Source organism: Camelus ferus, chromosome 19 (genome assembly GCF_009834535.1).
Source record: "Camelus ferus isolate YT-003-E chromosome 19, BCGSAC_Cfer_1.0, whole genome shotgun sequence".
Lineage (NCBI taxonomy): Eukaryota > Metazoa > Chordata > Mammalia > Artiodactyla > Camelidae > Camelus > Camelus ferus.
Window position 1 is genome coordinate 29,439,030 of NC_045714.1, and position 16,407 is coordinate 29,455,436.

At 40.3% G+C, this 16,407-nt stretch overlaps 1 protein-coding gene across 8 annotated transcripts in view; it reads right to left on the reverse strand.

Moving 5' to 3' along the window:
- The window catches only part of PLCB1 (phospholipase C beta 1), a 648,190-nt gene that overhangs the window by 75,245 nt on the left and 556,538 nt on the right, over positions 1-16,407 (reverse strand). For 4 of the 8 annotated variants that reach the window (XR_004313135.1, XM_032461845.1, XM_032461844.1 and 1 more), the window contains exons 31-32: positions 15,813-15,899; positions 6,990-7,107 (exon numbers count right to left, since the gene is read on the reverse strand). Coding sequence is in view for 7 of the 8 variants with exons in the window: in XM_032461845.1 (XP_032317736.1) it covers positions 7,009-7,107; positions 15,813-15,899 (186 nt within the window). In the remaining variant the exon portion in view is untranslated. Of the gene's footprint in view, positions 1-6,989; positions 7,108-12,548; positions 13,324-15,812; positions 15,900-16,407 lie in introns of those variants that run through there. The other 4 variants (XM_032461843.1, XM_032461848.1, XM_032461849.1 and 1 more) reach the window with 2 other exon arrangements.

Consider the following 16,407-nt stretch of genomic DNA (forward strand, 5'->3'; position numbering starts at 1 on the left):
AAAAGTGGCCTCTTTAAAACCAATGAGGCGAGTGTGGGTTTAGTATTTGCTGTGGGGTAGGTTAGCAGTGGGAAGGGTATTATGTGGCAGTGGAGGCCCATTTCAGGCAGAAAACGCCGCTGACTGGGTTAGAAAAACGTCGTCAATGCTAGGTTTATGTCTGAGGGAACTTTTCTGTTGCCTCCCCCGCCCCAAATATTTTATGTATGCAGAGCCTGAGAGTTCATAGATCAACAAGTCAGCACTGATTCTTGTGGAGGAACTTAGAAAAATCAAATTCAAAAAAGGTGGTAAGTTATGTTTCAGCAGAAAGTTTTGTTTACAAAAGATGAGTAACAATGTTTCCAATTATGGTAAATTGCAAAAGGAACTCTGAATAATCCTGGGAAAAACCCACACCATCAAACAGTAAGGCCTGTGCCCGTGGTGTGCTGGTAAATGTTTAATAGACTGTTCTCCTAGGGGGAAAAAAAAGAGCCTGATTCATAGTGTTTGTTAATTTCCTTGGTGTAAATATACACACTATAGCCAATTTCAAGCTCCCAAGTGATAATCTTGATTGGTTCAGATAGGAAGATGTGTTCGGTTAGGACGAGGTGTGAGGTACCACTCCATCCTAGTGACCACCCAGACCCCAGAGATGTCGGCGACCTCGAGAGCGCACACAGTAGTCAAAGGTCCTAACTAATGAGCAGTGGTGAGTCTGGGGTGTTTTGACCTCTGTTTTTAATCTAATTTGTTTAACTGTAAATTTATAGGATCTACTTTCTAAGAGTGTCTGTGTTTAACAAGTGGCTCACAGAATCCCTGGAATATTTGAAAACACGTCCCTGTGAGCTAGTACATCCAGCGCCAGCTCACCAGGGGTTTGTCCTCAGAGAATAAAGGAAGATTAATATTCGTATTTGCTGAGGCAATGTTTGATTACATTCAAGTTCTGTGAGGTGGACACTTTGCTTTAGATTTTTTTTGTACTTGCTCATTTTCTAGAACTTTATGTTGTCTATTACCCATTACTAGGTAAATAAAAAACAGGGATTAAAACCATCAAATGCTAGATCAATAGGTGACTGTGTTCTGTAAATTTGCATGAGCTGAGTGGGAGGTGTGTATCTCCTTTTCTCAGGGGAAAAAAAGAAACAGAGAAAGCGATATTTCCTTGTTGAATAACAGATTTTAAGAACTGAATCGTGACTCATTAAAGTTAGCCTTTGTGGAGGTCACTGAGGTTAAATGAGGTCATAAGGGTGGGGCCCTAACCTGACGGAACTGGTGTCCTTAGAGGAAGAGGAAGAGGAAGAGACACGGGAGTTTTCTCTCTCTCTCCGTGTGTGAGCGCAGGTCAGAAGTCATGTTAGACACGGCCTGAAGGCCCGTTCTGTAAGGAGGACAGAGGCCTCACAGAAACCAACCCTGCTGGCACCTTGATCCTGGATTTTAGATTGCAGAATGGTGAGAACATAGTTTTCTGCTGGACAGGCCACCCGGTTAGAGATATTTTGTTACACTGTCACATGTGAATTATGAAATTACATGCATTCCACGGCAGTGATACTTGCACCCCGGGCATTGTCACAATGTCACGAGGAATTCCTTCCTGTCTGCTCCTCTGCTGGATAAACTTCTACTTCATCCTATAAGTCAAGGGGGTACTAACTCCAGGAAGCTTTCCTTGGTTTCCCCAAGGACAGTCAGCCTTTCCTCCCCTGAAACAGCTCTATTACAACAATGTCTATAGATTTGTTCCAACACAAATCCTTTGTAGAAAGGTAGTTCACACCTTAAAACTTCAGACTTAGCATGTTATCTTCCTGTGTTGCCCACATGTGAACCACTAGCAACATGTGGCTACTTATGCTCAGATTTAAATGAAATTGAATCTTCAATTCCTCAGTTGCACTGATCAATCACCGTCCACACACTGAATAACCACCTGTGGCTAGTGGCAACTGCACTGGACTGATGACAATTCCATCAGACATGGAACATTTCTATCACGGCGGAAAGTTCTATTGGACAGGGCTGCGCTAGACTGTAAGCCATTTGAGGTGAGCAGCGGGGTGAGGTTGCCTCTTTTTGCATCGTTTTCTTTTCCCACCACATAGCTTAGTGCCTGCTATGCTGTGGCATTCAATAAATATTTGTTGAATTAACAAAAGAAAAAAAGTTAGCACTATTTACCTAGTTTCAGCTACTTAAGCATTCATGGTTCCAAGAGACCACAGAAATAAACACACATCTAAAAACTTATTTTTATTGCTGACAAGTAAACTAATGCTGAGCAATTTTCATTTGCCCTGGGATAAGGACACCAACATGCCGCGTGAAGATATAATTATAGAATTTCTCTCCAGTGTTCATATAGCAATCTATAGTTGTTAATTCAGAAACATGATATTGATTCTAATTTACTTTTTCTAGGTCGTCTATGCTCCATTGTTCTGTAACTGACCCTACGGACTCATTAAATCTTTCAGCATGATTTTTATGCAACCCTATTTAATGAGTCCTCCATCACCCTGAACTCTCTGGATCTCATACCTATTATGTTAGTGGCAAACTTCTGAGTTTAATTAACCGTATTCTTCATGGACTAAAGGAGATCATAAAGTGGTCACTCAAGTCATACACAGCTCTCTGCCTTCAGACAGCCTCTGCTGCCACATTCAAAGATCCTCAGAGACACATAATAACCCTCAGGAATCTCTGGGTACTTAGAAATTCTACTTCTTGGAAACTTTTCTTGGTTTCTTGCTTAAATCTTTCATAATTTAGCCCAAAGCAGTTCACCTCACTTTGACTCCAGAGCAAAAGGAGAACGCGGTCTTTGGTCACATGCTCTGGAGAAGCCCCTCCTGTTCTTTAACTGAGACTTAAATACAATCTAAAAGGAGATACGGCTCTTCCAAGGGGTTCCCTTGGATTTCCTGGTAACCTTAGGGCTAAATACTGGGACTGAGTAAAGAGTATTTAAATGAATCAACGAAAGCTGTAAAAACAATTCCTTAGCAGAGACAAAGAGACCACAGTGCAGAGCCCAGGGTCCACTCCAGCTCCCTTCTCATCATCTAATACGTGACTTTTCAAGTGGGAGAAGCAGGTGTTCGTTGACGAGGACGCTGTTCTAGGGCTGGGGGAAGAGAAGGATGTATGAGGGGAGAGTGTGGAGAGAAGGGAGAGAGGGAAATCTCAAAGGAAGCAAGCCCATCTTGTCTCCAGCTGTAAGCTGGGCAACCTGGACGCGGAGAACAGTGGAGGGGGAGGCAAGCCCAGGTGGAGAGGAGGGGAGGGGTCTGACCTCGATCCCGATGCACTTTAGATGGGAGCGGTGAGCGCTCAGCAGCCATGGATGGAGAAGATTGTGTCAAATCCTTTAAACCCACTCGTATGGGCTCCACCATGTCTCACTCTACTTAGCATCGTTTTCTCGCTGGATGTGATGAGCACAGAAAACGGCTGCCCACCCCTCGGGGACAGGCTTCCTGATGGCTGGGACATTGTGCCGTACACCAGAAACTGGCACATTGTAACTGACTATACTTCAATTTAAAAAATTTAAAAATTAAAATAAAATAAAATGAAATCATATCCTCTTGATCCAAAACAGAAGAACAGGCTTCCTTCCTGGTGAGTCCCGTTTTCATGGGGCTGGAAGTTCTCTAAGATCTAGTCCTGGGAGATGTTCTTCTCCAAGACAGTTGTTTAAAAAAAGTGATTTTTGAGAAACTTGAACATCCTGTCTATGGCGTTTAATTCCCTCTTGCTGTGGTGGCCAGCTTGGGGGCTCAATCCCTGGCAAGACTTGGTGGTGATCTTGTGGAGGCTGGGATATGTCACCAGCAAACAAAACAGGGTTTGTTATACGGGATGGGTGTCCACCCCTTCTGACCACTCAGAGACTGGCTTCCTTCCACAGAGAGGCTGGTTGGCTCTCCATTGCACAGATGAGTACACTGAGGCATGGTGGTCTACCCTTATTACTTGCCTGTCCATGAAATGTGAGAAAGTGACGTCACACCTCTGACACCAAGATCACAAAGTCCCGGCCTCAGACATTTACAGAAATATCTGATTTCCTGAGACAGCAGAAGGACACAAAACATGGGGTCTCCAAGGTTTGGCACCTCTTGTATGATCTGAGTAGAGTTCATTAATAGTTTTAAACTGTAGTTTCCACAGCTGCACAAAGGCAGGAATAAGAAGTTAAGACATGTGATGTCCTTTGAAGGTGACTGGCATCATAGAGAGGGCTCAGTCAACACTAGTTGTTTTTTGGTTTTTTATTATTTATATTTTATATTTATATTTATATTATTTATTATATTATTTTTTATTATTTTATTATTATAATATAATAAAACACCATGTCAGGAAAATAATTTTTAATACAGTTCTATGGCCTTGAATTGCTCTTTACTTTTTTAAAGCACGTAGGAACTGCAGCCTTTGTGAGTTTTTGCTCCCTCTTGAAATCGGCATAGCTTAGAATAAAGCAAGAACTTAACAAATGCTTGTTGTAAATTTATAATTTTCCAATGCTATACCACTGGCATTTTAAGAAATTGGGCACTTTACAAAAAGCTCTTTCCCTAAAGGTTGATCCACACAAACAATGAGCAAACATCCTTTTTTGTTTGTTTTTAATCTTGTTCTACAGTGATTTGTATGGATTTAAAAAAAATGGAAGTTACCAGGGTTAAAAGTGCAATTAACCCGCTCAGTTTCACCTACTCATCTCTAGCTGGTTACAAGGAATATATTTTTCATCCCTGAAGGTTTGCGTTCACAAACTTAAAACTGTGAAATTTCGAGTATTTATATGACGAGTGTTCTTGGGATCAATCTTACAGTAAAAAACTCATTCTTTTCTGGCAAATGTGTGATGGCTTTATGTACTATTACTTTTTATTCATTCATTTTGGTTTTCAGCTTTAGCCTATCAATGGGGATGTTTAAGGTGAGGAAGGAACACTGGGGAAATATTAAACTTGGTACAAAATGTACTTTCCGTACACTGCTGGAAAAGAACTTTTTGTTCTTTTTCAAACACAAAATAGTGTAATTATTTTTTTTTCTGTTTTAGCAATGAGACCTATTTTTCCATGGGAAGTGTGAAATTGGTTTATTTTTATGTTGCCTTTTTATACGTGGGAAGCCAAAGGGACCAAACTAACTATGTGATTAAAGATTTTTTTTAAATGTCCAGGTATTGTGGGAATATCTGTGTCTTTTGAAAATAATTGTTTTTGCTAAGCAGGAAGCTCACTTGACATTCTGAAGGGAACTCAAGTTGCGAAGCAGCCATCAGAAGCCTGACAGAACACAGGGACAAAACTTTGGTGTCTCTATTGCATTTGTTTTGAAAAACAAAACCCAAGTCATGTGTCTGAGCTCCACTGTCATTTGACCTCCTCGGAGAGAATTCAGTACTCTACCTGGGGTATTAAAGGTTTCACAATAACTCTCAAAAATACCAGGACACGAATATCAAGTGCACAGAAAACAATCCAATGATGCTTATAATCTACGGCTTAAAAGGTAGGCGAAAAATTTATAGCCCCATGAGGAAGACATTTTCAAGGTCTCTCTGATATCTTCCTGGGGAAATCAATATTACTCGCCCCTCCTCCACCCCACCTGCTGACGTGGGCTTTGTCACAAGGTCACCATGGGGACGTCACTGCTGGGAGGACATGGACAGAATTCATAGCCAGGTTGCAGCTTGCCTCTCCTGCTGTCCTGTCACAGTCAACAGTACAAAATAAAAAGATACCAAAGGGTCAGGCTCTTGATGAGGCCAAAAAAATTAAAGCTTTAAGCTGCCGTGAAGGCAGCTTAAAGCGTTTCCTTCCAGGTCCTCCAGCCAGGAGGAGGAGGGCGTGCTAGTTAGGGGTGGTCCCTGAAGGTGTGGCAGCAAGACCATCCCCCTGGAAGCTAGATCCCAGGTCCCATCCAGACCTCTTGCACCAGAATCCGCATTTTCACAGCATCTCCAGGTAATTCATGTGCTCATTAAAAACGAAAGTCACTGAGCTAGAGCTTCACTGTATGTGGCAACTGATGTAGAGGAAAAGGAAGAACTTAACCTCTTCCTCAGTAAGATTATTGTTTTTACTAATTCCTCAACGTGTTTCTAAACTGCCCTGCTTCACAGATCAAAGGTGCTTGAAGACAAAAACATCACACTTCTCACTAGAACTCCATCTTCAATACATCAGAAGTTTGTTTTCTTTATAATCACAGTAATTAGCCTCTTTTCACCCTGAAAGGCACACCCATTGGAATGGCATAGTCCAGTTTTCTTATTAGCCAAGGAATACAATAGATTTCACGTATTTCCTCCAGCAAGTTAAAGTTCTCCTTAATTTTCGAGCTTCAGTTTGCTCCAGCCAGCAGCCCTTGACTCAAGTATCTCTATTGATGAGGTATTTTCAAGAGCCCCCTTGATTTAAGATAATCAGGAAAGTCTGAGCTATCCCCTTAACTCAAAATACCATGTAGGAATACAATGACCTTTGCTGGAGTTTTAAAGGGAGGGCAAACTGGGTGGCGTGTGGAGAAAACTCCCTGAGAGTTAATTTAATCCCATGGATTTGAAGGTAATAAGACTGGGAAACCAGTGCTGTGAGAAGTAGGAACTTAAAAAAAAATGTTTCTAAAGTGGAAATAATAGTGAGAGTGTAAGACAGATCAAGGTCAAAAGGGAAGCCAGTTTAGCAAATAGAGAAACAGAAGACAGGAGAAGACAATATGGAAGAATAGAATTTATGTCAGGAGGAGAGAGAACAATGACTCAGAGATAAGTACCAGAGGAAGGCAGGTAAAGATGATAGGTGCCTCGCCGGCGTGGCTGAGAACTACAGCAGGAAAAAGAGGGGGTTGTAGAGAGAGAGAGGGTTAAGAACAAGGGAGCACGTCCACGATGCCTGGAAACCAGACGGCCACACGCCGCCCTTCTCTCAAAAGCGACCCCTCCCATCCTGTCCTACCTGGCTGGAAGGATGGTGGTCACCACTTGAGAGCTTGAGGGTTGGGGGGAGTAAAGTTGGGGGAAACAGAGGGATCCTCATGGCAAGTTTCCGACAAGAATGAGGAGGAACCGTCCCCCTGTGTGGGAAAAAAAGGGAGGCTGTCATTTTTGTGACATTGAAATTGATTTCTAAGTCATCTGCTGTTTCAAACGACTGGTCTGGGAACTCCCTTGGAGTGCCTTTGAGAATGGAGATTTAAAACCTCCAATTCTTTTATCTACTTCAACACTTTCCATCACAAATGTGATGGAACTGGCAATTGAATTCTCTTTAGTTCTTCCCTACCTTTGTAGGAATTAGATGTCACATATGATCACAGCTACTGCTTTTAAGAAGTTCTCCACAAAATCCTACTACTGTCAGGAAACCTGAGACAAGACTGCATTGAACTACTGACAGCAGCCCAATGAGTCTGGGCTTAATGGCTATACATTTCTTAGTACACAAAGTTAGTTTCATTTGCCCTCGACATAAGTTATTCAAAAAATATGTACTGAGCACCAACTCTGAGCCAGGTATTGTTCTTGGATGCCTGGAACTCAAGAGCATCAGTGAGCAAGAGAGTCAAAGCCCCTGCCCTTGTGGAGCTTACATTCTAATGGGGAGGGACCAACACAGAGTGACACACTTAAGAAAGAAGTATGTGACCTAGTGAGAGGCGATCCATGCTATAGAAACCAGAAAGTAGAGCAGAGTGAAAGGGGGAGGAGAGGCCAGGGGTGGGAGAGTGGTGAAAGTAGGTTGTAAACTTGAATCAAGTGGTCATGGAAGGCCTCTTTGAGAAGAGAGATTTGAGCATAGACTTAAAAGACAGGAGAGAGTTGCCCAAGCAGACACTTGATAAAATGAACATTCTGGGCAGAGGAATGAGTCCATGCAATAGCCTGCGGTGGCACTGGTCTGGCTCACTGGGGCCCAGCAAGGAGCCCAGGTGGCCTGAGCAGAGAGTAGGTCAATGAGGAACCAAAGAGGGGCTGCAGCCAGTGGGGCCAGGTCATGTTGGACCTCGTAGACTCTTCTTCTGAGAAATATGGGAGCCATGGAAAGGTCTTAAAGAGAGGAGGGATCTGATTTACATTCTAAAAGCGTGATGCTGGCTGCCATGTTGGAAATTGATTATGTGTGGGCACACAAGGAAGCAGGAACACCCATCTGAGTGAGAGATGGTGGTGGTGTTGGCAGGGGTGGCTGAGCTACAGTTATCACCTTAGTGATCATAGAGATGCCCCAACTGCTTCATGGTATTTGGCAAGTCCTAGGGTTATTTTTTATTCCATCGAAAACAAAGACCTCATAAAAATTTCTGAATTGAAACAAGCTCATTATGTTATTTCCCAAAACCTAGTGCAATCCTTTTCAACCAATGCTAGAAAACAACACATTCCTATTTCTCTGTGCCACCCAAAATAGGTAATTGCTGCTGGATACTAACTTAGATGAGATTTTCCATACAGTGGCATAATTAGCTAGGGCAAAATCTATTTTGATGCCCAAGTGGTTAAACATGCTAAGCTTCCCCTTAAGTGTATAAAGGTAGGGGTGTGTGTGTGTGTATGTGCGCGCGCGCGTTTCAGCTCTGTGGCAGAATTTCACCTTCTGAAGGTTATCCTAGTTGCGAAGCCCACCCGTGACCTTCCCTGCCAGGGTCCATCATCAGCTGGAGAGATGGCCTTGTGGCGGCTGCATGGCCAGTGCCCACAGTTACATGAGCCGGTTCTCTGCAACACACACACACACACACACACACACACACGCAGAGTCTCCCATTGGTTATGCTTCTCTAGTTGAACCCAGACAGATACAGATGTTCAAATGATGTCCAGCTCATGCTAAATCAAACATCTTAGAAATGCTCTGTGGGAATGTTCTATTTCTGGTAATGGCCGGTTAGGTTACTTGAACCATTATTCTCATTGAAAACAACCAGAAAAGCTGAATTTGAGACTCAAACTACATTCTTTAAAGAAACTAAGAATCACCAAAATTTAAAGAATGATCAGGCCCAAACTGCAAGGGACATCAAACCTAGGCAGGTGGTAAGCAGGGGAGGCGCTATGGCCCTGAGGGGCCTTCATGAATGCTGGCAAATTTGAATTCATCTTTTGACAGCCTTCTGGTGTGGGGACAAAATTGAAAGCCTGGGGCTGGCCAGGAGTGAGGAATCTCACAGGAAACCTTCCCTACAATAACCCAGATGCCCAAATTGCAGATGTGAAAACAAACCAAACAGAACGTCCAGAATTAAGTGAAATACAAAAGCTGTAATTAACTCAAGGGATGAGTAGAACAGCTGTCTAAACAAAGAATTAGTGAGTTAGAAAAAGGCTCAGAAGGAAAACTGTCCACAGGGCAGCAGAGAGAGACAGAAAGATGCAAAATACTGGAAAGACTGAAGAGAGAGAGAAGATGGAACAAGAAGGCTCATTTTATTTTACGACTCATTATTTTAAATAATGTGATGGAAGGACATTTTTGGAGAACGTAATGGAAGCCATTCTGCCGACATGATAGCTAAGTTTGTACAGAGCTGATGAAAGTTATCCACCCGGCCACCTCCAATGCATATTTAGATACAATATAGGAAAATTGCATAAAACATAAGAAAAAGTTCTAAATGCCAGCAAAGGAGGAAAAATACAAGTTATCACCAAAAGAATTACACTGATAGTTAATGTCTCAACAAGAAGAGAAGCCGGAGGACAGCAGAATCTTCTCTTCAATGTGCCCAAAGGAAGAGCTGCCAACCTAAAATCCTATACTCAGTGAAAACGTCATTTCAGAATAAAGCTGCAATAAAGACATTTTCAGACCAAAAAGAAAACAAACAAACAAACAAACAAACCTAAAGACTCTACCATCAGCAGATTGTATAAAAGGAACTTTTAAAGGAGGTAGAAGATGATCCCAAATGAACAGACTGAGACGCAAGAAAGAATATTCACCTAAGAATAGAAAGATAAATCTGAATGAACATTGCCTGTATAACACAGAAGAATAATGTCATGTGGGTTTAGAAACCTATAGAATTAAAGTAAATTTCAGAAATAATTAAGAGGAGACAAAGGGAGGTAAAAACCTTTCATGTTTGAGGATTGCCTGAAAAGAGTAAATGTGTCTAAGTTTTACTTTCAAGAAAATAATGAATATACATATATATATAAAAATATATATATATATATTTTAAGGCGATTCTTACATGTGGAATCTGAAAAAAAAAACTGACACAAATGAACTTATTTACAAACAGAAATAGACTCACAGACATAGAAAACAAACTTATGGTTACCAGGGGAAATGGGGGTGGGAAGGGATAAATTGGGAGTTCAAGATTTGCAGATACTAACTACTCTATATAAAATAGATAAACAACAAGGTCCTACTGTATAGCACAGGGAACTATATGCAATACCTTATAGTAGCTTATAATTAAAAAGAATAAGAAAAAGAATATATATATATATACACACACACACACACACATATACACACACACACACACACACAACTGAATCACTATACTGTAGACCAGGAACTAACAGAACATTGTAAATAAACTATACTTCAATTAAAAAAAAAGAGTAAAATAAAATTGAACTGAAAGACATAGCTAATTTGATTAAATACACTGATATTGATGTACAAAAAAATAAAAATTAAAAAGGCAATTCTTCACATTGATAAAAATGAAAAGGAAATTTCTTCTACACAACAGACCAAAAATACGAACCACTGGGTGAGTGCGCCAAGACTTGACAAAGAGTAAAACATGGAAGGTTAGTGCCAGTGTGCACTCTGGCTTGTATGGGAAGGTCCACCGTGTGCTGGCGGGGAGAATGCACTTTCCCCAGCAAGCAGCAGAGGGTCAGAGGAAGCACTGATGAGTCGTGTCAGAAAGAAGCGTGTACATTAAATCCCCAAGTTAGTCTTCTTTTCCCTGATCGCTGGGAAGGCAGGACTGAACAGGCTGCATTTAGGGTTCTGTCTGAAGGCCCAGCAGTCGGTCTGTTAGGACTAACTTCTTAGGGGGATGAGTCACTCAGCCATCACAAAGATGTCAGAGAGGAAATGAGGAACATCGGTCTATATTCCCCTGGTGGAGCAGGGAAAAAAGCCAGTAGCTACATGATGAAATGTTCTTTGGGTATAAATGAAAATGCCCCAGAGCTTCCTGGAATTCTCTCTTGCTGCTGAGCTAAATTAAAACAGAAAACCTGTGTTCTAAGAAGCATCAAAGACAAATTAAGTGTCAGAGAAAAAGTAAATTGCACATTTATTGACTGTTTTATGAGGTTATGGGGATGGTTCATTAAAAAGTCCCTTCAAAAGGTGATTCTTATTGTAATGAGGGCCAACAGCTACAAAGTGATCGATAGACATTGGAATGTTCCCAGCAGATTGGGTGCAACTCCTGCTTAACGATGTTTCAGCATGCTAAATCTCTTTGATGTGTTCAGGGAAAGAGCAGAAGGTCCTTCTTAAATGAATCAGCTCGGAGTCGAGCACAGTCACAAAAGGTGTGGTTTCTCTGCTCTGGCAGGTTGGTCCTTGAGTTGTTTCAAACAACCTTCTCTACACATAAACCCTTTCCTGTTGGCTTTGGCAAACCCAGGTATGGAAATCCCAAGGAAACCAATTATGTCACTCAGTTGAAAGACTGGTGAGGGTGTAATGCATTCATCTTAAGAACTCTGAAGCTTTAGACTTCAGAGTAAGACCCACTTTGAACAAAGCTAAGAACAGAATACACTCAGGGACTGAATCAGATTATCTCACTGCTAGGAAACGTGCAACTGACATTTCTCCAGAATTTGGAAGTCTACTGAAAAGAAGCTGAGTATTCTCTTTTAAGAACTTAATACATTTCAGTGGGACTTATGTGAAGGGATGTACAACATAATTTCATGTCAAACGGAGGGCCAAAATATTTATCTATTGTATAGGTTGCCTCTGGGGATCACCTACTTCCAATTTCCTCAAGACCCTCAAATATTACATACAAAACGAATAGACTCACTGAATCTCTTTTTGACTGGGGCAAAAAAATGGACTCTACGTGTGTCACAAAGTGGAACAATCTAAAATAAACTTTCAGACTGTGGCTGGCCAAATTTGGTCCCCTTACAAATAGAGACCGGCAGGATGGAAGCTCTTGGTCCATATGTGGAAATGAAATGGATTTTTAACCTGGTTTTGATTGAGGCACATGGTTCTGTTCTGTTGCATGATGGTAAAACTGTTTGGAACTTGAGCTGATCATAAGTACATGGTTGAGTCAAAAAGCTACACTTCCCATGAACCTACATCTGTTAACTTGCTCTAAATCTAGCCAGAACTCCTTGCCACTGAAGAACTGTTGTCTTGCAGCAACTGAATTTTCAAATGTCTTTGGTTAAAAAAAACTTTTTTTTTCACTTTTAAAGGAGTTATTTGGTTACCCAATGCTTGGAAAATCGGAAAATCACCTAGATTGTGACTGGGGTTCAGAACAACCCCAAACAGTGACACAAGGAGTTTCCTCCTTGTTTAAGAGGAGGTTAGGAACATAAAACACATTATCACATTAGTTAGAATTAGTGGATGGAGAGGAAGTAAATGATTATAATTGACAGTAAGGTGAACGAAACCGATGAATGGCAAGACATTTAAAGCTATGTTGTGCATATTTTTGCTGTAAGTGAAAGATAAGCCTTTCTTGGTTTCTAGTCTGAAAACTGCTTATTCCCACCTAAAAAAAATACTTGAAGGAGGAACTTTATTCCCCTCGGCAACTTCTGGCAAAGTTTGGCGTGCTTTCTGCTTCATAAGAAGACTGCAACTCTCTCTGATATTACCTACTATAGGGTCCACCCGATTTCCTTGTCCAACACTGAGTGATGGAATGGTTCATAAATTTCTCTATGTCAGAAAATCACCCTTAATGGAACTCAGTCAGTCAACCTCTCTTACACCTACTGCCGGTCAGTCGCATTTCCTTGAGCGGCCCCTCTTCCTACTTTGCTTCTACTCTTGTTAATTTCCCTCCTCTCTGCACCAGGCTTCAATGGCCATTCCGATACTGGATGCAAAGAGGGATTATTTCAGAGGCAATGTTATTCTATTTCTGGTCCACATCCAGTAATTACAGGAGCATGGATGACTGTTTTGCTGGCCTGGCCTTTCACTTGCCCACACATTTGCTGTTCTGTGCTTTGGTCTTTCTCCACACGACCTCCACTTGATCTCATTGTTTGATTCCACTGTTTGTCATAGTTCCTTCTTGTCACAGTCATTTGCCTTTATTAGCCACTGTGTCCTACAATAATAACAGACATGGTTTCTTATTATATTATTAAAGTTCATGGTTCCAAAGCACAACATTTTCAGGCCCTGAAGAATACCTCTTAATTACGCTTTAGTTTGACATGGGACCAACAATCTTCAAATCCAGATACAACAAGATGGTTATAAGAGCAACCTTACGGATGAAAAGCAAAGAGAAATCATTGTGGTACCTATTTACAGTCAAACAGAAAGGCAACAGAACTCCTAAAAATTCATGGAAGCACTTCAGGTCTCTGTCTAAGGGGCCAAAAAAGAAATGGAAAATCATACACATGGGAGGGCACACACTGTTAATTACCTACCCAACTGTTATATCTCTTCTATTTCTTTGATAAGAAAACATCAGTTTTTTAGATACCTGGTGACCACAGAGCTGAGGAGAAGCTGAACTCCCTCCACCATTTGAGTGAATGTTAATCACTCTAAGCCAATCATGAAGATTACACTCTCATGATCGTGCCTGGTTCAGGAATGGTCATATGACAGAATTCTAGCCAATGAGGGAAGGCATAGTGGGGAGATTTAGGAAAGTTTTCCTTAAACCTATAAAGGGTTACAAGATGAAAACATTCCCTTTTCTGCCTCTGAATTGTTTTATGTGTGGTTGTGATGCATGGAGCTGTGGCAGCCACCTTGTGACTGAGTTTACAGCCTGGGAAAGAAAGGCAACAAACTGAGATAACATGATGGAAATTCTGAAAACACTCTGATTCTTCATGAAGCTGCTGAGCCACTATTGAACCATTCTTCAAATTTCTATACCTCTGAACTTCCAGTAATGTGGCTGACTAAATTCTACTATTGCTTAAGCCAGTTTTTTGGGTTTTCTATAAAGTTGCTGCTGAATGTAACCTGATAAATTATCCAACAGTTATTAGTTCTGCTAATGTTTGGTTATATCCATTGAAGAAATTTACTACTAAAGTTGATGTTAATCATGATGACGTGGAGCGGTAACACAAAATCTTTGTAGGGTGATTTATACTGAGACATATAATTTAAACACATTTGTGACTGCATTTTATATATGAGTAAAGGAGTTGATATTTTAGGACAAAAATGAAAACAAAGCAAAATAAAACTTTGTGGGAATAAAATTTTCAAGAGAGATTTTTTAGAAATATAAAAACTGGCTAATGAAATATCAACCATAAGAGAAGCAGATCATACCAGTGTGCAAAATAATCACAAATCTGAATTCAGACAGCCTGGACTGAAAAATGTATGTATTTGAATATATCACCAGGAATGAATTATTGTTAAGGTATTTCTAAAGTTTCAGTTGGACCTGAATTTTTTGCTTCAAACATTTGAGCATCTTTAAAAGATCAATCCTAAATGGAAAATATTCCATTATATTAAATTATATTAAACAGTATTCCAACTTACTAATGAATAATCAACCTGAAAGCATGGCTAAGAATATTTAAATTGTATGTTTATATATACATTTTATGTAAATAAAAATTAACAGCATAGCTCAGTAATTATTCTTTTAATTTCATTACTTTTGGAGAATCTATATTGCCGAGCCTAAAAACTTTGAGTTAAAAATATTAAATAATGTTCTGCCCAATAAATATGAAAGAAGAAGTGAAGAAATAACCACAAAATATATTTTAAACTAGCCACAAGATATCTATAAGAAGTAAACTGATGAATGGACTCTGTAATAAAACAACTTGATCTTTGCAGGTTTAAAAAGTACTTCTAAGTAATAGCAGTGTCTTTTAAAGTAGGTATTTTAACCTGCAGATGGGAAAACAGAAAAACTGAAAAGCACGTTTTCCACAAACAGGAGAATATTCAATGATGAATCAAAATGGATGGAATGATCTAAAACTGAGATTTTGCTAAACTGGAAATATTTGATTTATAGATAATTCAGTTCATTTAAAGTTAAGAGCCATGAAACAAGATTTTAACTGAACAAGCATAAGGTAATTTTAAAGTGGAGGCCAACAAAATTATTATTACAGGGGAAAAAATTTTTTTTTCTGGTTTATGAGAGTATTTTGTGAGATTAAAAACCAGGGTGATTTTGGTGTAAGACAGCCTCTGCTGGACAGAGTCTGCCATTACAATATTACATCATCTATTTAGAACTGGAGAGACTTGGCTAATTTCTCTAATTCTCTCTACCCAGGGATGGAGGTGGCAGGGAGTGGGAGGGTCGCGGGTGTGCTTTAAAAACATCTATGCCTGACCACGTCCTAGACCAACTGAAACCAAATCTCAGGATCTGGGTTTAGTGCAGTTGCAGTTTTGAAGGCTGACCAGTGATGATAAGTGCTTTCTGAATATTGCTATAAAGATTTTAGCATCATTGAGAAAGATACAGGAGTTTCACATGCAAGAACTGGTCTGAGACTGTGAGAGGTGCGTGAGCTAGGGAGGTTTTATTCTAATTAAATGGAAAGGCAGTGAAGTTCCTGGGTATTATTATTCAGTTCTGTTTACCTTGGGCTTTTCGTCCAGGATCTGCTGCCGGATCTCTTTGTGTTTCTCTACGAGTTTTTCTTGCCGTTTACTTTGTGCCTCTTCTAACTATAAGAAAGTTACAGAGAAAGTCATTTTCATTCAAACGTTCAAGTGAACACTTTCAGAAAAAGTGAAAAGCTTTCAGGTCTAGGACATACATTTAATTATTCCATATCCTCATCAAGAACTGGCCTTATAGTAAATGTAGGGGACTGTCTGTTAGTGTTGGAGCTGAGTAATGGGCACATAGAGGGTGGGAGTCACGCGATCAGTGGATTATACCATTCTCAAATTTTTGTTAATGTTTGAAAATTGCCGTTGTACCAATTTAAAAAATAATCTAAGTGCCTTTGGAAGTTGCTACCTTCTCTATTGCTGGTGAAAATTAAAGGTTCTTCTGGGAAAACTCCCACTGACATTATGTTTTGGGGTTCCTGACTTTGGAAATGATTCTTAACGTCTATCTTTAGATGAACCTTTTTATATAGAGGTTTGCAATTAAAGCTGCAGAAACACTGATGACAGACTGCCGGCTCTGGGGAACAGCTCTGCTGGGTGCTGGTGATAAATGGTT